Source organism: Macaca thibetana, chromosome 4 (assembly GCF_024542745.1).
Source record: "Macaca thibetana thibetana isolate TM-01 chromosome 4, ASM2454274v1, whole genome shotgun sequence".
In the NCBI taxonomy this organism is placed as follows: Eukaryota; Metazoa; Chordata; class Mammalia; order Primates; family Cercopithecidae; genus Macaca; species Macaca thibetana.
This window is the reverse complement of record NC_065581.1, coordinates 56,131,742-56,158,355: the sequence shown is the minus strand read 5'-3', so window position 1 is coordinate 56,158,355 and position 26,614 is coordinate 56,131,742. Positions and strand designations below refer to the sequence as shown.

The following is a 26,614-nucleotide window of genomic DNA, read 5'->3' as shown; positions in this document are numbered from 1 at the left end:
AAATTCCTATCACTCATTATTCCTGCCCCCACCCCTGGTACTCAGCAAATGGGAAGCCTCGTGCTCTTTCTAGAGACCCAGGAATCACTGTGTCATCTTTGTAAGTTATTTTACTGACCAATGGAGTCCAATTATTTGAGTTACAAGAATGTTTAACTATACATGTAAACATTACCGAAGACATGAAATCACTCCAACTGCAAATGGGGAAGTGGAAAAAAAGTTATTTAATGAAAGATAAACATGAATTTAAATTAGTTTTGAATAATTAGGAATGCTTCAGGAAACATCATGCGGTGAATAGTCAGTTTTCTATGTCTATAATGATTTTCAAAAAAGCAACTTTCACCTTTCACTAAAAATGATTCTATAACCCACTCCAGTTAATGGATCACCCTCTACTAAGTTGTTGTTAAGCTAGAAATCTCAGTGCTTTCTTAATGGTATTTCTTTCTTCAATCATTCCTCATTCATTTAGACAGTATTTTACCTTATAAACGTATCTCAAATTATTAACAACAATCTTTTTTTCTTCTGCTTCATTTTAAATAGTCATCACTAACGATTTGATGTATTGCACTAATTTTCTAACAAATGTTTCTACTTACATATTTCTCAGCCTCTATCCATCTCAATTATTGCTCCCTTGCTAGGAAAATTAGAAAAAAACAAAGTGCTGATGATAGCATGATTATTCATAAACCTTAGACAGACCTTCATTTCTTAGGGAATAAAGCTCATATCCTATAGCAAGGCACAGGGCCTCCCATGATCAGGAACTATGTTCCATCCATATCCCCAAAGTCCCTACAATAAACATCTCATTAAAATCTTGTTAGTACATACTTGGCACGTTCATTGTATGTATGATTTTCCACATTGCTTCTTCTCTGTAGAATACCTCTTCCCACACCATCTCCCCACCCTTGTCAATATCCTTCAAAGCCCAATTCAGAGGCAAACTATTTCACAACATTTTCACTATCCCTCCTCTCCTCTACTCCCCTTCCTTGCTCCACTACAAAATAGATAAACTATCTCACTGGTGTTTCTGAACAGTTTTGTTTATAATTCTCATAATAGCTACCACATTCTACTTTATATTAACGTTATTTGTATTAATGAATATCTTCTCTGCCAGGTCATTAACTTAATGATGCTAGTTACCAGTATTTGTTTCCCAGCAACAGTAGCCAACTCAGGCTAACTTAAACAGAAAAGGAAAATTTATTATGAAGACACAGAGGTGTCTCATGGAAACTTCTTGGAGAAATTATGCACACAAGTTGCGAACAGAGATTTAGAAGTCTTTTTTACCTGATTCTGAATCTCACCTTTACCTTTTACCAAACATATAACATTATGTATGATATTAAAATTCTGTGTCTCAGTTTCCTCAATTATAAAATAAGCATAATAATAGTCCCCACTTCCAAAAACAAAGCTGGTGAGGGAATGAAGGTGGACCTTAGGAAGGACTGAAAATCTGTCTGAAATTCAGGCCATGTTTCTTTGATTCACCTATTCTTCACTTCTCATTTTACTAGAGATTGAATTTCTCTGCTCTTCATTATTCATGGAAAAAGTTACTGGTCCACAGTTCATTTGCTGTACATCTCACCTCTTTTAAAGATGGATTCTGTCTTTGTCTGTTCCAAGTCTGGGTAAGAAGACTGTGATTGACCAAATTTAGGTCCAATCAGCTGCAGCCAAGATTAATAAAAGTCACTGAGCAGTTCCAGAAACCCTTCTTTATGAGAGGCACTTCCCAAGAGAAGAAGGTTTAAGGAGAAAACAAGATAGGTAGTGATCCACTCAAATGTTCCTTTATTTTTGTGTCCTCAAACATGTAGTGCTGTAGTCTTCAATTTTTACCACATATGCACCTATATGCACCCTAATTTTGATATTGCATACAGTATTGTGCCATACTCATTATTTGTTCAATTATGCCTTCAAGAATAATTGAATAATAACTTATTATGTTCTGGGTATTATGCCATATGCTGAAGGTATAATGGAATGAGATAAAGTGAAATTCCAGACATCATGAAGCTAATATACACTGCCTGTTGCTTTGACTATTTTTAAAAATCTGCTGTACATTCTCACAAGCCATCCCTAGCTTATTAATATTTATAACATTGCTCATTCTTTGTCAGAACCACTGTTTTCAATTCTTTTGTCTTTTAATATACTTTTAAAAAACTTATTAACATTTAGTTGTATTTTCACAACATTAGGCAGGTCTCCCACTAACATCTACCTTGGGACTGGAAGTGATTTACCTCCTACCTCCTGGTGAAATTCCAGGAACAGAAAGGCCTAAGTTCTATATCCATCACTATAACTGCTTATAACTGACCACCTACATGACTTTTTATTTATTAATTTTTTTGGAGATGGCGTCTCACTCTGTTGCCCAGGCAGGAGTGCAATGGCACGATCTTGGCTCACTGCAACCTCTGCCTCCTGAGTTCAAGCAATTCTCCTTCCTCAGCCTCCCGAGTAGCTGGGATTACAGGCATACACCACCATGCCCGGCTGATTTTTGTATTTTTAGTAGAGATAGGGTTTTGCCATGTTGACCAGGCTGTTCTTGAACTCTTGACCTCAGGTGATCCACCCGCCTTGGTCTCCCAAAGTGCTGGGATTACAGGTGTGAGCCACCATGCCTGGCCCTATGTGACTTTTGATAACGTCCAAAAGCACTTTGTTAAGAACTATGGGGCTTAATTCATTTTAAATCAATCAGTCATTAAACGTATAAGGGATTTTGGCTAAATTATCTAGTTGTAAAAGTCTGTGATTTGCAGATTAGTATGAAAAATACATGGGAACCTCCAACCTGAATAGATATTGTCAGTACAATATTGTTTATGATCTCACTCCTTCTCTTCCTACTCCTCTTCCCCATAACCATTAGTTCCATCCCCGTCTCTTCGTGCACACGCTGAAAACTATTGTGAGAGCAGGGCAGAGCTGAGTCTAAAAGAAGTGTTAGCTAGAAATGAGATGAACTCTTTGTAGAACTCTCAGCCAATGAACTCAATTACTGTTTTTGAGATTGGTTATTTTCTACAAAAGCTTCAGGGCCCTTGTTCCTTTAACATATCTCTGTTAAGGAATATATATTGTCTCTCCTTACACCCTAACTCAAAGGACAGTTTTTTATTCTATTAATTTCCTGGCTCACCTCCTTGTTTCTGCCCTGGTCCCAAAACTCATCCTAAACTATAAGATTTTTTCTTTGTTAATTTTCTCCTCTGTTTGTGGCATCATTCCTTACTTCCATTTAATTAGTTCTGTCTTTTATGGTTTTCTACTTACATGTCTCACATAACTTCGATGTCTCTCTATTCACATACCCCCCTCAAATTCTTCCTCAACTCTCTTCTTCCTTTTATCACATGTCCTCTGTCTGCCTCTACATCCTTGTCATATACTTTTAAAATCCAGCATTTTGCTATGTGCCAACCTATATGATAAGCACATTCCATGAAAGATCTCATAGAATCCTCAACAAGCCTGCTAATTGGTACTATTATACTCATTTTACAGTTGAGGGACAGAGAGGTTGAACAATATTCTCAAAATCACACAGTTAAAATGGCACAACAGGTTCAAATGGAAGTCTGTCTTCTGAAACTGACTTCTTAAGCAGTAGGCTGTATGCTCTTCATTTGTTGTGAAATCTACTGCCAGCTCTACCCGCTCCTCTCACTCTGCTGAAATGATCAACTTCAAAATTTGTCAATGGCATGAATCCAGTGGATTTTCTCAGCTGTCATTTTCCTTAACCATCTGTTGCACTCATCACTGTGGTATGTATTTAGAGAAACTTTTTCTACCCTGGCTTGTGACAATGAACTTCCTCCTGAACTCCTTGTCTCTTTCATTAACTCATCTTCTTTCTCCCACATCCAAAAAGTGAGTGCTCACCAAAAACCAGGATTTGAATCTCTGCCATTTTTATTCTAGCCAGGTTCCTTCAGGGAACTCAGAAATGGAATAAGTCAAGATTAGATCATTTTTTCCTTATTTTTGATTGCTCTAAGAGATAACTGACTACCTAAAGTAAAAAAATGGTAGCAATATATTATGACTTTATCCATGTAAAAGTAACAGATAGGGAAACAAGAGCACAAAGGCTACATGGAAGGAATTGAGAATATACTGTTAGAAGCTCCTTCCCTATGTGTGACTGGTTATTTGAAGATAGATTATGGTTAATGAAAGATGTGTATTGCAAATGAGAGGACAACTACTAAACAATTTAGTGAAATCTAAATATTAAGTCAACAGAAGAGATCAACTAAAATCATAAAACATTCAATTAACAGAAGGCAGATAAGAGGAAAAAAATTAAAAATGTGGAACAAATAGAAAGCAGCTAGCAAAGTGGCAGATTTTAATCTAACCTTTTATCAATTGGCATATCTGTTCCAATTGGCCATGCTGATATAAAAACACACCTCAAAATGAATAATGACTCCAACACATAGATGTCTGTTTCTCACTGATTTAATAGCCCATTACACATGTTCCTGGTAAATGGGTGTGTTGTCTCCTCCAAGTGGTCATTCAGGAACTCAGGCGGCTTCCTGAGTTCCACCTTGTGGCTCACCATGCCCTAAGGCCTCAATGTCATCTGCGTTTGGCTATTAAAGAAGAAGAATCCTTGTAGTCTCTAAGAAGACTTGTTTTAGAAATGGCCTGTATCACTTTGCTTGCATGCCATTGGCTAGACTGTAGTCACATATCCATACCTAAGTACAGGGCAGCTTGGTAATGTCAGCTAGCTGAGGGTCTTGGAAGAAGAAACAGATTTTTGGTAATGAACTAGCTCTATCTGCCACAGATAAACAGTTCAGCCACAAGGTTAGAAATTTTCAAAATTTTTTTATCCACAAAAACCATCTTGGAGTTTGAAACAACAAATATACTTTACAAGAAAAATTCAGTTTTGGGGGTAGCACCTTTTTAGGTTCTACCTTTTTGCATTTTTAACTAGGACATCAGGTGATTCCAATAGTCGGATGATACCATTCTAAGAAATACTGCACGAGGCAGGAGGGAGCCACTGTGACTGAAGCTGGATATATTAACATCTGAGATGTTTCCAGGAAGATCTGTTGTCTCTCGCCACTCAAGTGTGTTCTGGGGACAAGTAGTATTGGCATAATTCAGGATTGTAAGTGACGCAGAATCCCAAGTACCACCTCAGACCTATTAAATGAAACCATATATTCATTACAGTTTGAGGAGCACTGGTCTAATTATTTTATGCCAAGATGTTAGAGAACATGGATGGCTACAGAAGCAAAGTGATAGGAACATTATCCAATCAACAACAGGCAAAAGCAGATGATTCTGAGATGAATCATCTATAGAATTTGAATGGAATTGAAGTCATGTGAGCCTGAGATAGACCAGCATACTTTTGGGGGTATGATAGTGGCAGAAGAAGGAAATGACTATGAAAAAATGTAGATAGACCTTTATTAATAAAGTTCATTTGTCCTAAATATATGTGTGGTATATATTTATTGTAAAGGATTGGAAAAAAAATCTAGAAACACAAATAAATGGAACTATAGTTAGTATCATGTTCTTTTATACTCCATTTTCTCCTATTCATTTTTTTCATATATTTGTGTATATATAAGGTTGTACTGTTTATATATTTATATTTTATATTTTTTGTATATATAATATTGTATTATACAGAAATATTTTACTATTTCATAATAGTCAATCTTATGTAATTTATTAACTCTGTCTCTATTTTTGGACATTTAACCTATGAACTTATTTTCACTGTTAATATTGAGTAATATTACAAAAAAATTCATCCTCGAACATAAATCTATCTGAGTATTTCTGGCTGTCTTCTTGGGCTAGCTTCCTAGAAATACAATCGCTAGGACAACAAATATTTACTTTCTGAAGTTGTTTGCTAATGTTGCTAACTTGTGTGGAAACTTTTCAGAAAGTCTCATAAGAAAAGGAAGCTTTTTGATTTGTCAATGTTCTTTTCCTAATTCACACCCTGCCCCCTGGAGTTGTTATATGGATTCAATGAATCAATGCATCTAAAGTGTTTAGTAATATGTGTGGCATATAGTCAGTATTTTGTTAACTATTAATATCGTGCAGTAGCACATAGTTGTTAAACCTGGATTTGCATTCTTACCCTGCCTCATACTAACCATATGAAGCAGGACATATCACTTACCCTTCATGAACCTCAGTTTACTCATCAGTAAAATGGGAATGCATTACTGACCACTTCAGGTTGACTTTGTGGAGCTTTATCATATGTGAAGCACATGGTACAATCCCTGTGAAAAAGTAAGCAATTCAGCAAATGTTTGCTAATAGTATTTATTATTTTTAGTCTTAAAGAAGTTGAAAATTTTCTTGCTTTTTTTTCTTACTCCCTTCAGTGTAGACACTCCCATTTCTGTCTCAATTTGAATGTATCCAATGAAGGTAGAAATATAATCTATCTCCTTTTGAAGGCAAGGAGGAGGGAAGCATTTAGGAAAGCCAGTTTTAAAGATGAGAAGTCTAATTATTTTGATTAATAATCACATTAGCTTAGTCATTCCTCAACATAGCTCTCTCTCTTTACATCTATATATAATCTCATTATTTACTTACCAATTTTTATATATACTCCTGTTTACTAAAACATTGACATTATTCGTGTATGCTAACTGTTCATTATCTATGGCTTACATATTACATATATTATGTTCCCAATACACATCAATGGCAAGTAGGGTTCTCTCTCAGGTTGTACAATAGCTCATATAGTATCTATTTAGTGTCTTGGTTGAGAAGCACCTCAAGGCAAGATCTGGGCTTATTGGAAAGGGTGCTCTGATAGATTAGTATTATTTGGCCTGGCCACTGGAGTACGAGTAATACTTCATGTATGGGTAATTTCAATCCTTTGGTAAGTGAATATTAGCTATGAGAAACAAGTTGAGAATAAAAATATTGGAAAATAAGCATATTTTGATATTTTATTCTACATGAATATTCACGTTAAAATGAATAATTTTCACTTTCAGAAAATGTATTATTTTAAATTAAATTTACCATTACTATAGATTATTAAAGAAAATACTGATCTTAGGGGATAAAAAATGTAGATGACTTCAAAAAAAAATCCAGCTCTAATTGTTTTTTGGGACTTTGGTAACCTCAATAACTAAAATTTTAGGTTTCATAAAATATTTTGAAAACATGAATATATAGATTAGAAATTTTGCAAATGATTTTTTTACTCCCTTTATTGTTATATTTATTCATTTTATTTGGGTTATAAGATCTTATAGCAACAAGAAAAAGTAGTGATGGTACTTTTAGTTAGCACATCAGCAACATCTGAGCATTAGAACGTCACACAGAATCGATACTCCCCAGAGCTCACCTAAGATTAGAGTACAGACATGATATGTTTATGATATATCTACAGGCGATTTGCTCTCCTCCAGAAAAAGTTGCCACTAGCATTTTATTCATTTCCCTCTGGCCTTAGGTCCAAGCACATATGCAGAGAGCTCAAGTAGACAGAGCACATATAACTGAATTCACAAGGTTTATGGTATCCTGGGCCACGGGGTTAATAGCTTTAATTGTGAACTTTGAGAAAAGGAGAAGCCAAGGACATCTCAGTCCTTAGAGTTATAATTATATAAATTTATTTATATATGTTATATAAAAAATATGTATATATTATGTATGTTACATGTTATATATAAATATTTAAATATGTTATATATGAATATAAATAAATATGTATATAATTTAGAAAGCATTGGTTCCCTGAGCACTAGAAACAGTTGCTTCTCATTAGATAATCATAAGCTACTTCTCGGTAACAGCCGAAATATATAGTCACTTTAATTTATAATGCTAAATTCTGTGAGCTACAGGACTTTTATTTATCCCAAGACCCTGGCACAAAGAGTGTGCTTAATAAACACTTTAAGTCAAAGGAAAACTACAAATATGCTGAATATATATATATATATATATATATATATATATATATTTTTTTTTTTTTTTTTTTTTTTTTTTTTTTTTTTTTGAGACGGAGTCTCGCTCTGTCGCCCAGGCTGGAGTGCAGTGGCGCGATCTCGGCTCACTGCAAGCTCCGCCTCCCGGGTTCACGCCATTCTCCTGCCTCAGCCTCCCGAGTAGCTGGGACTACAGGCGCCCACAACAGCGCCCGGCTAATTTTTTGTATTTTTAGTAGAGACGGGGTTTCACCGTGGTCTCGATCTCCTGACCTTGTGATCCGCCCGCCTCGGCCTCCCAAAGTGCTGGGATTACAGGCGTGAGCCACCGCGCCCGGCCTATGCTGAATATATTGAACCACATTTTCATGTGTTCTACACCATTAGTTAAGAGTGTCCTTATTTTAAATGCAGAAAACCTGTTTGCATGATAAATATAAAACTATTTACTTATTTACAATTTTGAGGGACTGCAACACAGTGGGGTTGTAAATGTTTGACTTTAACTTGGTGGATTTTGGTGCTATATTGCCACCTTGTGGTTACTCATCTAAAAATGGACTTTTCTTCAAAAACAAAAATCAAAAATAGACAAAACAAAGAATAACTGTTTTTGCTTTTGTGATATATGGTGCAAACATAAGTTTGTGCTGTGTTCTTACACACACACACACACACACACACACACACACGCCACAAACCTGAGTCTGAAAGTAGTGATCGTGCTTGAAAAGTAGAGAAGTGGAACATCTTTCAAAGAGTAATCCTTTAATACCGAAAGTCTCTCATATAGGAAAATTAGCTAAATGGCCTATTATTTTCAAACACACAATGATATGATTTTAATGGTTGAGTAAAAATGTCTGCCCACTCTTTGTAACAAAGAATAATAAAAAGAAATGTTTTTCTTCCTAGTTTTTCCAGAGCTTGTTTACATATTAAAATTATTTCTGATGAAATAAGGAAGTAGATATGAAGAAAACATACACAGTGAAATCAAATTTTCTTAGAAGACTATGACTAGAAATTTCCAAAGCATCTTGTTTAGAAATACGAGCATATAATTTAGTATAAGGATAACAGTATCATTGAGAAAAGTTTTATTTCTGAGAAGAAAATTACATACTTGATAAAATAGAGAATTTATGGGAAATTGCATTAATATATTTTTAAAGTACTGTGATTTTTAAAAAAGAGAGACTTTAAAGGGAACTGATGCCTTAATATTCTCCTTTACAGATCATATATCCTTGAATAAACTCTTTAAAATTGCTTAAACTTTAAATCCACATACTGCTTTTAGAATTGAGTCAATTAATTTGTGACTAGAGCTTACTGAAAGAGAATCTGTGTCTAGAGCTAATCTGATACTAGAAAAGTCAGAAAGACCATTTTACAAGTCTTCTTCTTTTACTCAGATTCTGTCTGCTTGCACCAGAGTATGTTTGCAGATTAGTCTTGTAGTCTTAGATCCTAGAAAGATCCATTATTGCAAAATACGAATACATTCAGAGTCTTGGATTTATTTACATTCATTTTCACTTATTTACTGTCATTTTACTACAGGCTAAAATTTCCAAAAAACTTTTATTTTTTTACTTTTTCTGCTTAGGTAGGTAATTAACATTCATTTTGGAGGCATTGGAAAACAGAGATAGAATTAAAGTCAAATAAATTATCTATAATCACAGCACCCATGATCGCTACCGTTAGCACTTTATATATCTCCCAAATCCTTTTTGTTTTTAGAAAATTGTATCATGACTCTATGTACTGTTATAACATCTTCTAACCTCTTTTTCCCTTAATTGTACAGTTTAATAGCATCATTTTGTTTTATAGCTACACCATAAAGTTATTCTTCATTGTGAGACACTTGGATGGTTCTCAAATTTTCATTCTTAAAAAAACATACTGTGATGAGTCTTTATATAGATATGTGTGTGTTGTATGTCCTATAGAAAACAAATATACAATATACGTCACCCACATGCATTTATTTTTGTTATTTTCTTAGGATTTGTTAAATATTTCTAGAAAGGACTCTTTGATAAGGAACTGCTGGGACAAAGAATATTGACAAGTGAAGATTTATTACTAAATAATTGCTCACCCAAAGAATTCCAATTAACTGTATATTCCTACTAGTTTGTTTACCTTCAGTTCCAGCAACACTCCCTTTGACACTGATATTTACTGAACTATAATGTATACATGGAAATGTGTACAAATTATAAGCTCAATGAATTTTCACAAACTGATACTATCAATGTAATGGACTCAGTTCAAGAAATTTATTACCAGCACCCTGGAAGCTCTCCTTGTGTCCATTTTTATTCACACTTCAAAGGATAATTATTAACTTCTCACTGATTTGATTAGTGTGGCCTATTTTAGGAATTTATCTAAATGAAATCATACTGTATGTCTTCTTTTGAGCCTGACTTTTTTCAAGCAACCTTGTGTTTGTGAAATTAGTCCATGTTGTTGAAGTTGTAGAGTGTTCTATATATTTGAGCTCTATGCTATATTGTTTCAAAGCCAGCATTCTTTAATTGTTGTCAGTCTGAAAGTGTAAAATACGGTGTTACAGTTTTCACTCACAATCTTTGATTTAATGTGAGGTTGAACTTTTTTTTTTTTTTTGGCTTCACTGGTTATTTATATTTGCTCTAGTGTGGCATTGGTCATTTATTGTTCCTCTGTGGTAATACTGGTTTCTCTATTGTAAATAAATCTTTCACTTTTGCCCAAGCAATAGGTTACATTGGCCTTTAGTTACAAAATAGAAGAATGACTGTTGTTTCCTCACTCTTTCCCAAAAGGCCAATTAAGACTAAAAACTGTTCTTTTGACAAGGTAACAAGTTTCCCTTCTGGGACTCCTGTAGTTGCGGGGTCTTGATCCTCAGTAGTGAGAAAAGGAACATGATATGTGGATTCCAGATCCCAAAAGTGAATTATCCACATTTCGGGCTGAAGCCGTTTCTCACCTATCATGCTGATTCCTCTGACTTTTGCTACTTTATACTTTTTTGGGTATTTTTTCAAAACCTGCTTTTCTTGAAATGCTGACCAGTCCTGGTTAACTGTTTGCTGCCCCAGGGTACAAAGCTTCTCTAAAGTTAAAGCAGATCCATACCCTGGACTGATAAAGGGTGAGATAGATAAGAAACTCTAGGGGTTTGAAAATCACTGGCTAAGAGGAGATTCTAGGACAGAGATTCTGATTTAATTAATTTATGGAGAAGTTTGGACATTAGTCGTTTGAAAAGGGCTCCAGGTGATTACAGTGGGTTGACAGGATTGAGAATAATGGAAAATTCTGGCTCCTAAGCTGATACATTCAGGTGCACTGAATAGATCAGTTTTAACCTATAAGTAAAGAAATGCCCCTGCCTGTTTATATCATGGCAGACTCCCAGAGATGGGACAACATCTTAATATTTGCCTTTTCCAAGCAAATATTATTTGTGGACAATGCCACAAATTTCACTTCTAAAGTATAATTCCCCATTCTTACTGCTTTGATTCATAGTAAATGAAAATTGTCCTAAAGGTACGAGTATTTTACTGCTGAATATGACAGCTTGTCAGATCATTATGTGAGAAACATCGTGGTAATGGAAAGAAAGCAATGGAGAACTTCCCATGTTGGAGAGTGTAAGAAGAAGAAATGGAGGTAGAGAAAACAGTCTATCCTTTGTAAACTTTCCTTAGGTCCCAAAGAATTCTAGGACTTTTTAAGGACTGTAGTTCTTCCTTTGTGAGGCTTTGTAAGTATCCTTTTCAGTCTTGCAAAGGAAACTCTAGGAAAGTGGTTGAAAACCCACAGTCCCTTTGGCATGCTTAAAGAACACAGGAGCCAACAGAGAGCTCCCAATGGCCAAATGTTGAACGGTTTGAGCAACAAAAGACATAAATTGGTATTACGTTATAACCCAAAGTGCAAAATAATTACCTATAATTAGCTATGAGTCCTCCCTAATATAAATACATGTTAGAATAAGTAAATATGAGAATGGACAAATTTTCCATACAGAAGAATTCAATTTTTTGTGTAGATACTCCCCACTCGTTAAGCATGAGCTATGCATAATGACATTTTCCCAAAACATACAATATGGAAAGACTGCGGGGAGACTATAGTGCAGATACCTGGCAGACACCACCTCAGCCAGACAATAAAAGTTAATATCAGCCGTCATAATTCATATTGATATTGTGTATCCTTGATATAATGCTTTGAGGATGGCACTTTACCTCTGTGGTTCAAAACTCTATAACTCCAGTCTTAACAGGAGAAAAACTTAACCCATACTGAAGGACATTGTAAAAAATACATGACTAGCACTTTGGGAGGCTGAGGAGGGCAGATCACATAAGGTCGGGAGTTTGAGGCCAGCCTGGCCCACATAGTGAAACCCTGTCTCTATTAAAAATGCAAAAATTAGCAGGGTGTGGTGGCACACACCTATAATCCCAGCTACTCCAGAGGCTTAGGCAAGAGAATTGCTTGAACCCATGAGGCAGAGGTTGCAGTGGGCCAAGATAGCACCACTGCACTCCAGCCTGGCTAACAGAGCAAGACTCCATCTCAAACAAAACAAAACAAAACAAAACTTGACTTATACTACTCAAAATAGTTTGGAGAAACTGTCACAGCCCATAGGAGGCTAAGGATACCTTACTACTAATGTGGTATACTGGTGAGCTCCCGGAACAGATGCTTAAAAATGTCTTTATAAATGTCATTTTAAAAGTCTAAAGAAATCTGAATATTGCATGGATTTTAATAAAAACATGTCAATATATGTTCTTTAGTTATGACAAATATGCCATAATAATATACGGTCTGACAAGCCAAACTTTAGTCAGGTTTCTAAAACTTCTAAGCCCACCTCTGCACTTCCTTGGAAAATCCAGTTTTAGCAATTCCTACTACATCAGCTTAGCAAGAACCCCTATACTCAATATCCAAACACTCAATCTGATTAGGTCTCTCTTCCTCCACCAACCCGAAGGTCATGTCTGATTACTCTGACCTGTCTTCAGCAAAAATCCTGGTAGGTCAGTTTAGCCAGAATTGCTTTCACTCCTGATGTTTTCTCCTAGTAATTTTTAATCCACTGACCCCCCACCCCACCCCCGCACTATAAATTCTCACTAGCCCATGCTGTATTTGATTTGAGCACAGTCTCTCTCTCCTGCATTGCATGTGGTCCCTGTACCTATTGCAGTGTTCCTAAATAAAGTCATCCTTGCTGTGCTTTAATAAGTATCACTGAATAATGTTTTCTGTAACAGATGTTAACCATAGAGAAAACTGAGTGTGCAATATACAGGAATTCTGTTTTATCTTCACAAATTTTGTGAAAATCAAAAACTATTTTAAAATTAAAAGTTTATCAAAAAAAAGTAAAGAAGGGAAGGAAGGCAGGAAGGAAGGGAGAAAGATTCCCACATGAGCAGCACCATCAGAATCTTGTCAAAATTTCAAATTCTCAAGTCACAGCCCAGACCTTCTGAATCAAAAACTCGGGGGATGTAGCAGCAACCTGTGATTGAGAACCATGATCTAGTTGGTTGACCAAGAGCTCTGCTTCCAGGTGCTACTCATTTTAGATGTGGTCGTGTTACTTTTTCTTTAATGCCCAAGAGTGAAGAATCAGATTAGGCTTTACTGTAACTTCTGATTACTGAATTGTTACCTTTCACAAAGGAATGACATGTCTGCCTCTGTTCTTCTCATATTGAGATTTGAACTCCGGGGCCCTTCTCAGACCCTGTTGTGCTCATGTCTTCCATAACTTCTCCAGCACAGAGAACTCTTCCACCTCTGATATCCCCAAGCACATAATCATGTACCAACTCTCATGTTTCCAGAGGCTATATAAATCAAGGCAGAGTGTAGATTCCCTGGAGACAGAAGACTTCACCTATCAGATGGTGACCTTGGGTAAATTGTTTATTCCCTCTGTACCTGAGTTTTCTTTCTGTGAACTGGGGACGGATGATACAAGAGTATCTACTTCATGGGTTTTGGGGAGAACTGTGAATTAATACACATAATTTGTTAATAACAGCATCCAGCACTTAGTGAGGAACCAAAAAATGTAAGCTGGTGTTACTGCTGGTGGCAAGTGTTTTGTCTCTTAAATATTTCTTCCTTCTCCCAAAGCAGTGGAGTTTTGTGTGCAAAACAATGAATGTCTCAATAAATACTGGATGAGTTGAACGGGTAAAGTGAGCCCACAAAATCCTACTTCAAACCCAGTGACTTCTCCCTCCCCCGCCCTACACCTACCAGTCATCTAAGGCATTTTGATGTTGAATTAGGATGTTGAAAATATTTCATGTTGCTTATAAAATGCTTTTAGAATAAAGCTAGAGAACTGGATAATATGTGAAAGTCTGGAGTAAATTAACCTTACTCTAAGCTTCACCACATACAGTTGAGCTGCTACCAACGAACAACACCATTTTACTTTTGATCAAAGATTATTCTAGTTTCAGAGAGCCTTAGCAGAGTTTCTGTTAGCCTCAAAGACAAAATTAGCTATAAAAGAAATAAGCACCCCGGGGACTGTTCTAGAGGACAGTGGGTAAGTGAATATGTTTGAATAACCAGTTCAGATTTTGCTTATTTGCTCTTTACCACAGGTTAAATCGAAATGCAACAATTTACATGCCATAAACACACAAGCTTTAGGTGGTTTGCTTTGTTTTCCAGATGGGAATCAATGTGGTGGACTCTGCAGTATCCGGATTAGGTGGCTGCCCTTATGCAAAAGGTGCTTCTGGGAATGTAGCCACTGAGGATTTGATATATATGCTTAATGGCCTGGGGCTCAATACAGTAAGTTACTTTAACATATTTTAATATTCATGCATTCCTTGCAGCTCCAAATTGCAACGCTTCTCAGATGTGGGAAGCAATTTTGAGGTCAAAGTTTTACTACACTTTTGCTATTTGCTAAAATGCACAGTGGGAAAATGCAATAAAAATTCTTTTGGGGTCTTTATAAAGTAACTCATTGCTATAGCTCAATCACCAATAATGCTACCAAGTCACATTTTTATAGTGCTTCATGACCTCTAAAGTACTTTTTCATGTATTATCTGATTTGATTTTATACACTTTGTGAGTTGGAGCCTGTGTCTTTGCTGTTACGATTGTTGAGTTTTGCAGTTTTGTTTTTTGCATGAATGTTTTTCTTGGAGAAAACTGAGATCTTGATTGTCTCACAGTGACAACTACAGCTTCTGGAAGAACTCCCAGGGCACTTTTTAAATGATCAGTGAAAGAGGGGAGCTTCGTAATACTTAGCATGTGAGACACTGGATAGCAAGAATAGTCTCTTTGCAAGTCGTACCTGAAAAGTCACGTGCTATGTAACCACATCCAACAAATTCAGCACCTTGTTTTGCCCTGTGATTGTTAACACAACCTGTTAGTCTATAGAACAGATTTATTTAGGAAAAAAATAAAAATCACAGATGATTAGTCATTTAGAATTTCTTTCTGCGATGTAAAATAATCACCTGTATTGTAAAACAAATTTTTTTACTCTCTGCTGCTCCTATTCCTCCTTTTTCCTCACTCTACTTACATTGATGCTCCTGCTGCATTGAACTTGCTTCTGGTCTACACTTCTATACCATTTTATTCCTCACTTCTACCCCTTGCTCAGGTTTTCACTACCACATGAAATGGCCTTATGCCTTGTATTCCATTTGGCCTGGAAAGTAAGACACCACCATCCTAAAAATAAGCCGTCTAGCATCTCCCTGTCTATCCCCCAAGTCAAACTGTTAGATCCCATTCCTTAGTATTTTCATGTTTTCCTCTTCATTCCCTCTGAACTTACCACAAGGTTATATAATTATCTTGTTTATGTGTCTAGCTTCCAATGCAACCACAGAGCAATTATGACAGCTTATTCATACTTTATACTTGGTGCCTGTGGCATAAAGATGCTCCATAAATATTTATTGAAAGACTGATTTCACTTGGCACTAAACACCAACAGCTGTTACCCATAAACACCAAAAGCTATTGCCTATTTTCTCTGGTTAGAAATAAATGTTATTTCATTTATATCGTATCTTAATCATTTATATCAGAAGCTAATGACATAAAATGAGCATAAATAGCTCCTTTCTTAGAAATTTAGATGACTGAATTGAACTCCATAGCTGATAGCTGATGCTTCATATATGCTAGTTATGTTCCATAACTCCAGAGTCCAAATGCAAATAAGTCAAGTCTATTCCTAAAAGTTTTACCATCCAAGAATTGCCACATTGAGTAGCTTCCACAATTCAACTAGTCACCCAAGCTAACAAACCAAGATTCTCTATAGAATTTAATCTCACTATGGATTCCATGTCCAATCAGTTACCACAGCTGCTAATTTGACTTTAAAATATTTTGGTTGTTTGTCCCTTCCTTACTACCTCTGCTATGACTACATTGATGCAGGTCTGCACATCTCTTTCCTGGGTGTTCATCCTCTATACTGGTTGCTGGCTCTAGACTTGCCTTTAAATCCATCCTCCATGCTACCATCAAAGGATTACACCTAACATATAAGTATGAATAGGCTCTACTTCTGCTTGAGCACTGATCAGTGGATTCTAATTTCCTGAAAGCAAGCCTGTGCTCTATCACATAATCTGGCCTATTATTACCTTTTCCAGGGTTAATGGTATATTTTACCTTTATCCATATGCACCATGGATATTTAAGATATCTTGAACTGCTCGTCTGTCTGCCTACATACAGTGACCCATACATCCTCCATCCTCTTCTATATATTTTGTATAAACCTCGAATCAGGCTTCACCCTTCTTGGCACTTTTCCCTGACACATTCCTTTCTGCTTTTTTTTCCCCTTGGTTGGTTGGTGGCCTCACACCTCTGCCTCCATAATAACCTGGGCATATCTCTATTTGTGGCTTTAACTATGGTACAGAATTTTCTGTTGTGAGTCTACATTGCTTGCTTGACCTTAAAGGCAGAAACCACATTCTATGTGAGGTTCTTGAAACTCCAGAATCTATCATAGTACATGAGACATATTAAGCACCTGATAAATGATTTAAGAATACATGCAGTGTTGTTTTCATAATGATATCTACTGATTAAATGAAATGGTAGAGAAAAGTCAAAACAAAATTCTTCTTTGGTGTGATATCAGCAAATTCTACTGTATGTTACAAATGGAATTACTGAAAAGAGAAGAAAGACATTAATGGCTAAAATCTTTCTTTCTTTCTTTTTTTTTTTTTTTTTTTTTGAGACGGAGTCTCGCTCTGTCGCCCAGGCTGGAGTGCAGTGGCCGGATCTCAGCTCACTGCAAGCTCCGCCTCCCGGGTTTACGCCATTCTCCTGCCTCAGCCTCCCGAGTAGCTGGGACTACAGGCGCCCGCCACCTCGCCCGGCTAGTTTTTTGTATTTTTTTTAGTAGAGACGAGGTTTCACCGTGTTAGCCAGGATGGTCTCAATCTCCTGACCTCGTGATCCACCCGTCTCGGCCTCCCAAAGTGCTGGGATTACAGGCTTGAGCCACCGCGCCCGGCCTTAATGGCTAAAATCTTTCTATCAACACTTGCTGGATATAATTTATAAGTGAAAGGCATCCAAAGTTAATTGTTTACAGAATTTAAGTATCATTGGATTAAGGATGTTAAATAGATACCCACGTAAAGCCATTACCACAAGAAAACCAAATTTCTCAAACCAAAGCAAATGTTAGTATCCTGAAAACAACTTTGTAATAAAAAAAATGAAATTTACAAGTATCATTTTATAAAATATTTTTAATTCTTAAAGAGATAAGTAATTGGCTCTATTGAAATGTCTCCAATTTCTAAAATGATATTGTTATGAAGAGCCCCTATGAGGTTTTATACTTGTCTATTTTATGAAAGTCACAGGTTTTCATAGATATTAAAAAGTACTTTATAATAGCAAGGAAAACTGAGTATTTTCAACTTTAATCCCACATTGTTTCTAGTCCATATTGAGGGAGAACATAGAAGCTTATGAAATGCCATGTAAGGACAAGTTTGTGCTTAATCCACCTAATGCTTTGCCTCCTCCTGTAACAACAAAAGTGCTGGGTGGAGACATTGATAGTGACGCTTTCATTACACCAAAGCCAAAGGCATGCCCTGAATTTGGCCTTTATACCCAACTGCATATCTGTCATCCATGGATTTACCTAAGCCTTTGTTGATCCTATTTGTACTTTCAGACAGTACAACCTCTCAGGCGAATAAGTTCCAGATGTGTACTAAATACTACTTCATTTTATTTCACTTGCAACTACCTCCTTCAATATCATACTAGTGTTTCTGAACTTGGTTTAAAAAATATATATGTATATATATGCATTCACCTTTTCCGTAATCCTTATGGCTTTTTCAAGTATGTTTCTTCATAAAGAGGATAGTCTTTTTTCTAAGTCAGTTCTTATCTATAAACTGCTCCAAAACATTGTCCTTCACTGATGCTTTGTAGACTGTTTTTGTAGTTCCATTATTGCCCTTCCTAGACTCTAGATACCAGCCTGAATTACGACTTTTTCAAGTGTGTCTACCTATATTATTATACAAGGGTCAGATTCAAGATATGCTGAAATAAAGCAGAAAAATCTAAAATGTTAACATTATTCATGAAAACAAATGTTGCCCCCAAATTGATAATGACCACCACCACTTTGTTTAGTAATTTTAAATGGTTAAGTAACTACTAATAAAATTTAAAAGGCTACGTTTTATCTTTTTTCTCTCGAATCCCTCTGCCTTCCTGATATTCCTTCTCTCCCTCACCAGGGTGTGAATCTATACAAAGTGATGGAAGCTGGTGACTTTATTTGCAAAGCTGTGAATAAAACCACAAACTCTAAAGTAGCACAAGCCTCCTTCAATGCTTGACTTGAATGGATTTACGATCTACGGTTGAGAAGATCAATTTCAGCTACAGTACTCATCTGAAAATCATTAGTGCCAACTTGCTCTGATATGTGAAGTAATAGACAAGAGTGGGAAAAAAGAGATCCTTTTCAAAAAGATTATAACTGGATAGATTAAGTCAACAAAAAGCAGTATCAGTCATCAGGTAAATTGCAAGCTGAGGATAAATAATAAAACTTGTCCTATTTTGAACTTGGAAAAAAGTCTCTTTTGCTCTTGTAGAAATAACTTTTTAATTTAGATGGGAAAATTGAGTTCATATTTCCCCAAGTATCAAATACTGTGTTAATACTTAATCAGGCAGGCTTAACACAGTGTACATACCGTCAGTAGTTTATGAGCTCCTGCATAGTATGCAGAGTGTGTGGCCTCAATATTATGCATTTTGCCTCTGGATCTCAACTATTCATTTGCCAAGTCAGTTAAGTTATGGACCAAAAGCCAAATCTCCATCTGACCCTACATAATTTTAGCAATAGAACTTTTATATTTCGAGTATGGCTAACATCTGTTAACTATTTCAGTGACTTTATCTGGTTCCAAGAGGCTGTGGCCAATGGCAAGATGCCATATCCTGGAAACATATTACAACCTCCCATGTTTGTTACATGCATCCAGTTTACCATACTTTACCTATCATCAGTTATAGTAAAAACCAGCATGGAGTTACTCAGCTATTGAGAAATTGTAGGCTATTATTTTGGTCCTGATGTCTAAATTGCAATGATAAGAATAGGTTGATACATATATCATCATCTACCCTTATAATTTTCAGATCACTTTCAATTTGCCCAAGGAAATATCGTTGTGATCCTAAGAATATTAAGATAATTTTTGGTTAATGAAATACCTATTTTCCTTTGATTCATGGTGCTTTGATTACATCACATGATTTTTTGGTGTATTTTTAGTGGTTATTTTAAAAGTTGAAGTGACTGAAATGTTGTCTATTGTCCTAGAATTGATTGCCAGAAATTGAAAGATGTAATATATCAAAGACAGAGATGAGGAGCAGGAGGACTATTCAAGATAAACATTTCTGTAACCTATGCAAATTTTATGGGGGTAGTATTATTACACATGGATCTGAAATGTCAGTTCTAGTATTTATATAGACTTCTCTAATAATACCAGGTGATATTATCTTTGAGTAAGTTTGAATATGAATTGAAACATAAAAATGAGTGTTGTGAACTTTCTAGGAAATATTCATTAAAACCATTGAAATAAAAATAAGTTCAAGAAAGTAAGAGAAGTACTGATTATAACTATGTTGCATGGTTCTGGAGCAGGAATACTAAGAGCAATTTTCTGTTTTGGGGTTAATGTTTGGGGGTTGGAGGAAATGCAGGGAGCAGACAAAAATCAAAGCTGGTTATGAATCTTTTTCAATTACATCTCCCTGTGCATCTCTCTTCATGAAGCACATGACCCTGCACACTGGCAGTAATGGGACACCTCCAGTTAGCATGTACAGCTGGATATGTACCCCATATTCTGAGGAGACTGACTTCCTATCTCTTACAAAGCTATGCAGTTCTTAATTTGAGATATTTGGAAAAGCGTCTCTTGTTACAAACTGCTTATAGTAACAACTAAGGGGAAAGCATTGCTGTTTTGAAATGGAAACCATGGACTTTGAAAGGCAGAGCAAGTAGTCAGAAACTCCAAGTACAGTCTAGAGCACAGTTACATATCTTCTATGTCAGTGTACTGAGTCACTTCCATGAATACCTTGATGCTACTGAATCACATTTAGTATGAGAAAGCTTGCTGTAGGTATTTGGTATCCTTTCTCCACACAAACCACCTAAATCTCTTTGACAATTTAAAGAAAGTTTCTTTTCTGGTTTTCTTTTCTCCACCTTATTTATTTTTTGGCCTCTTCCTTCTCTTCTTTATGTTTGACTGCAGACACAAATGTACAGTTGCCTCCATCCTTACAACTCAACAGGTGGTCCAAGACCAGCAGGATCATCCTCTGGGACCTTTTGAGAAACAGAATCTGAGACTTCACTCCATATCCACTGCATCACAGTTTCCATTTTAAACAAGATCCTCATATGACTCATATGCAAATTAACTTTGAGAAGCACTTGCCTATTTGATACCTCCTCTTGGGTGTCCAACAGGCATCTCAGGCTTCATATATATTCAAAATTCTTGTACCATTTTTCACTTTGTGCTCTGTAGTCCACCCCATTGTCTTCTGTTTTTGGAACAAGACACACTCAGATCCATCTCAGGTCCTTCCTTTACCTTAGTTTTTTTCTCTGCCTGTAAAGCTGTTTTCCTGGCTTTTTCCCTGGGCATGACTGGCTCCCTCTTGTCATTGAGGTCTCAGCATAAATTTTACCTCCTTAATGAATCTTCCTGGACAACTCAGTTTAAAGTAAGTCCTGTTACACTCTCTCACATCAACTCATTTAATTATTAATTTTTACCTATTATTTGTTTATTCTTTCTTTCTTCAACAGAATATATACTCCATGAGAGTGAGGGTTTTGCTATCTTCTTCACTGTTAGTTCCACATTGCCTAGAACATAGTGCTAGGGTCTGGCACTAAATACCAATAAATGTTAGTCGGAGTCAAGAATAGAAATGGGTTTAATTCAAACATTTGGGAATTGAAGGAAGGAAACTATTCTGCATGAACTCTACACATATATTTCCTGAGCCCTTAATAGATTTTTAGGATTTTCCAGTTTATATGTTGAATGATTGAATTAAGTAATGAATGCATATATATATACCAAAGAGGATGTTTAGAAATGTTGGGTAAACCAAAACTGTAAGGGAAATATATATATTTTTAAGCAGAATAAAGTAAAAGTGAAACTGCTGGAATTGATAACAACAAATTGACAATATCAATAACAGAAACCTTCCTGAGGTAAAGAGGCAACAGCTATAATAAGCAACTAATCAGCTTTGCTATGGGCATTAAGAAGTGCATGCCATTGCTTTCTATGTGTTTTACACACATGCACACAGGCACACACACACATGCATACATAATACACCATTCCAGATATGGCCAGAACAATTTAGATTATTCATCAAACTTCTGTAACCTGTCTCTTCTCTATCAAAGAAACAAGAACTGCATTGCCTATTTAAAAGTCCACTGTAACATGTCATCGAAGAAAAGCAAGCCTGTTGTATCAGCTGTCATCTATATTATTAAGAGATAAAAATTTTGTAATGACTTGATATCAAGACCTCATTACTTCAGTATTCCTTAAATTCCTTTAGTAATTTATAGGTATTTCAGAGTCAAGTCTTAGCAGAGACATACTCTTAATTTTCTGTCGCTGATACATAAACAAACTTATTCTCTGTGATCTCAATTCATGTTGTACATTAGATTAATTAGTGGATGATGGGAGAGGAGTTTAGCAATATTGATGCCTGAACTTCACCCTTGGATATTTTGATTTCATTGGTCTGGAGTAGTACACTTCAAGCATCAGCATTTAAAAAAAAAATGTATACAACAATTCTCATGTGCAAGTTTAGTTGAAAATCTCTAATTTTGGCCGGGCGCGGTGGCTCAAGCCTGTAATCCCAGCACTTTGGGAGGCCGAGACGGGCGGATCACGAGGTCAGGAGTTCGAGACCATCCTGGCGAACACGGTGAAACCCCGTCTCTACTAAAAAATACAAAAAACTAGCCGGGCGAGGTGGCGGGTGCCTGTAGTCCCGGCTACTCGGGAGGCTGAGGCAGGAGAATGGCGTAAAAACCTGGGAGGCAGAGCTTGCAGTGAGCTGAGATCCAGCCACTGCACTCCAGCCTGGGCGACACAGCGAGACTCCATCTCAAAAAAAAAAAAAAAAAAAAAAAAAAAAAAAAAAAAAAAAAAAAAAAAAAAGAAAATCTCTAATTTAGAACAATGGTTTTGAAAGTGTGATCCCAGGAGGAGCAGCAGCAGCAGCAGCAGCATGACTTGCTTTTCTCAGGAGCTTCATCCAGAGAAAACGGCATCATCTCAGAGTCAGCTATAAAATCCAGATTGTGAATCTGTGTATACTATAGAGATAAAGGACAGTAAGAGGACACCAGCTATATTAGCCCATCCTTGCCTTGCTATACCTAAGAGTAGGTAATTTATAAGAAAAGAGGTTGAATCTCATGGTTCTGCAGGCTGTACAGGAAGCATAGCGCCACCATCTGCTTCTGGGAAGGCCTCAGAAGGTTTTAACTCATGGTGGAAGGTGAAGTGGGAGCCAGCACTTTACATGGCAAAAACAGGAGCAAGAAAGAGAGTAGGGAGGAGGTACCACACTTTATAACAACTATCACCAGGACAGCACCAAGAGGATATTAAACCATTCTTTAGAAATCCACCCTCGTGATCCAGTCACCTTCCACCAGGGTTCATCTCCAACACTGAGGGTTACAGTTCAACATGAGATTTAGAGGGAATACATATCCAAACTACATAATCAACACATTAGAATTCAAATTAGGATTCACTAGAGATGCAAATTTTCAAACTCCAGCACAGATGTACTAAATCAGAAGCTCTGGGTTGAGGCCTAATAATCTTTGTTTTTACAGATCCTCCAGGGGATTCTGAGGAGCCCTAACGTTTGAGAATCACTGACCTTCTAAGGCAGTGATTTACCACACTTGTAATTGGTAGAGGAAAAAATGGATACTATTTAGCTTATTGTATGCCCTATATCCACACAACAAAGCATCATTTTGAACTAGCACTCATATAATCCAAACAGGCATACATTTCCAGCCTACATTTCCAATGTGAACAGTGCTTACGAGAGGAGTGAAGTATACGAAACAGATGCCAATTTCCTCTGCCACATTCCTTCCCTTGACTCTGTTTCCCAGCTTCATAAGTTGAAAGAGTCATATGAATAGCCTCATTATTAGGATTTTCTCCAGGAGGCTTGAGTCTGAGAAAAATTCCACCAGGGTTCTACTGATTCTTCTTTGACACCATCTGATCTTAGGCTCTGGAAGCACACAATCCAGTTCTGAGTCTTGGCTGTATTACTCAATGGCTATGCAAACTTATTCAATTTACCTAAGGTCTTTAAACCTAATTTCAAACCTCACTTCCTTCACCTGTAAAACTCAGATAATAGCCTTTATTTATACAGCTATTGGAGGGATTTCATGAAGTAATGCTTATAAGTGTTTGGCAAAGTGCCTAGTACTTAGAAAGTAATCAATAAATGTTAACAATCATAACTTTTAGTATCATTTCCTATAGCACTGCCCTGGAGTGGAACTTCCCCTCCATTGTGAGTTAACAATTAGAGAGGCTCTCTTTCTATATCCTGTTCCATGTACAGTGTATGTTGTCTTAAAGGGCCTGCAATAATTCTCAAAAAGGCAGCTCGTCATCAAACTCCAAGACCACATAGTCTTAAATTGGCACCAGAGTCCCATGCTTTCCTTATCATGCTGTACCACTGACGTATGCATGCTGAGCTAATTCTTTTCTGCATTTCATATGGCAGTAGTCTGCTACAGGAACTTGTTTTGAGACTTTTGCTGAGTACACTTATCTAAGAAATATAGTAGGTTGAACTCTATATCCTGCATCATCTAAAGTCAAAAATTTCATGAACATTAGGAATTTGTTTCAGTCTTTTGGCAGTTGGACAGGTGAGCAGATAGATTTTGACATCTGTTTTCATATGAGTTTTATTTATTTGGTGGACTACTACCTAGAAAGCTTCCGCTTTCTTCTTGTTCTTCCTGGTTCCGTTGTAAAGCAGAACCATGTGCTTAGTTGAGTACTTTGCTTCCATGAGGGTCACCTTTCCTTTGACTTGAGCCATAGTATCAAACTTATATGGCTTATGAAAGGGATTATGCCCCTCTAGGAATTAAGAGGAACTAAATCAAAACTTCTGATGATCATTCCATCTAAACTTTCCTTCTCCAGCTGGTTATTTAAGACCCCTGTCATTAGTGAAGCAGAGCAAAATATCATAGGTAGCCAGCCAGACCATTATCCTGAATCCTGAAAAGGTGCCTTCAGTCAGAAGGTTTTCACAGTGACCTCTATCTGTACACTAATGCCAATATATTGGATTGTTGGGCAGACATTCCAGCAGCATTCGGAGAGGTCCACAGAATTACAAGGAATCACTGCCTGCTTTTTGCAGGAGCTTCGTTTAGATAAAATTTAATTATCTGGTAGTCAGCTCACAAAATTTATACTGTAAATGTGTGTATACTCCAGAGGTGAAGGGAAGCTGTAGAGTGCCAATATCTGTCTCCTTCTTATAACAGCCTGTATGCTCAGTACCTATCACATTAGTATAAAGGAAAACATATCTATGGACCTTCCTTTAATCAAAGAGTATGTCATTGTTTTTCTCAACTGTAAACATCTTCAAAGAATTTGAGGACCAAAGTAGTTCATGCTAGAATTATGGGCATGAGGAAGAAGTGAGAAACATGTGATGACAAATAGAGTGTAAGTGGGGATAGATATGTTTCTGTAAGGGGTTTGTACATATGTATAGAAGATACGTCCATCCAGACATTAAAAGCCTGTTAGTATTCTCCTACCTCCTGGACATTTTTTTTTTTTTTTTTTTTTTTTTTTTTTTTGTGATACACAGTCTCACTCTGTCACCTAGGCTGGAGTGAAGTGGCTCACTGCAACCTCCGCCTCCTGGGTTTAAGCGATTCTCATGCCTCGGCCACCAGAGTAGCTGGGATTACAGGCATGTACCACCACACTTGAATAATTTTTGTATTTTTAGTAGAGACGGGGTTTTGCCATGTTGACCAGGCTAGTCTCGAACTCCTGACCTCAAGTGATCCTCCCGCATCAGATTCCCAAAGTGCTGTGATTACATGCATGAGCCACCTCACCCGGCTGGAAATTTTCTTTTACCATTAACTGACTAGAGGCTGTTCCCTGAAACTTCTGGATTTCTACAACAGTGCACCATTTTTATTGGGTATTTAATGTTTGCAGTCATGGTTGTCCTTCAAAGTTGTCATTTTGGGAAGCTATGCATTCATGTTAATAACATTATCTTTTAGAATTGGAATTACATTGGGTCTCTTCCATAAAAGAAACTAAATGTCACTACTATAGAGTCATTTTGTTTTTATATTGTGCTAATATTGTTAAGACAGTATTAACCATATTTGTCTTGTTAATTTAGTTAAGATGATATTTATCAATTTATTTGTCTACTTTATTCACCAGATTTTTGTCCAAATGACATTCAGTTATTTCTAAAAATCAAATCCAGGCTGACAAAAAACAAATTTTTACTTTCCAGTTAATTCAAAAGAATGTGTCAAATGTTTCTAAGACAATTTCAGTGAGTAGTAAATAAACACATTTGCTTTACTGGCAGAATGTTTGAATAGTTGTCTAGAGTTGCAAGGCAATGATTTTGAAAAGGTATCATTCACTTCTATATTAGTTTAAAAATCATATTTTACTTTTAGATTTCTTATAAACCATATATAATACCATGTTCTTTATCTAAATAAAGATGAACTATTAAAAATATGATTCCCAGATAAGTGAAGTTTCCACTTTATATCACAACTATTTAAAGAATAAACATTTTTGTAGGAAGTATCATTGTGGTCA

The 26,614-nt window shown here is 36.4% G+C and overlaps 1 protein-coding gene across 2 annotated transcripts in view; it reads left to right on the top strand.

Annotated features, from left to right (window-relative positions):
• Positions 1-20,265, top strand: part of HMGCLL1 (3-hydroxymethyl-3-methylglutaryl-CoA lyase like 1) — a 145,445-nt gene extending 125,180 nt beyond the window's left edge. For both annotated transcript variants that reach the window (XM_050786159.1, XM_050786160.1), the window contains 2 exons: positions 14,766-14,891; positions 18,875-20,265. In XM_050786159.1, the coding sequence (XP_050642116.1) occupies positions 14,766-14,891; positions 18,875-18,976 (228 nt within the window). In that variant the 3' untranslated portion in view covers positions 18,977-20,265. The remainder of the gene's footprint in view (positions 1-14,765; positions 14,892-18,874) is intronic.
• Positions 20,266-26,614: the final 6,349 nt, after the last annotated feature.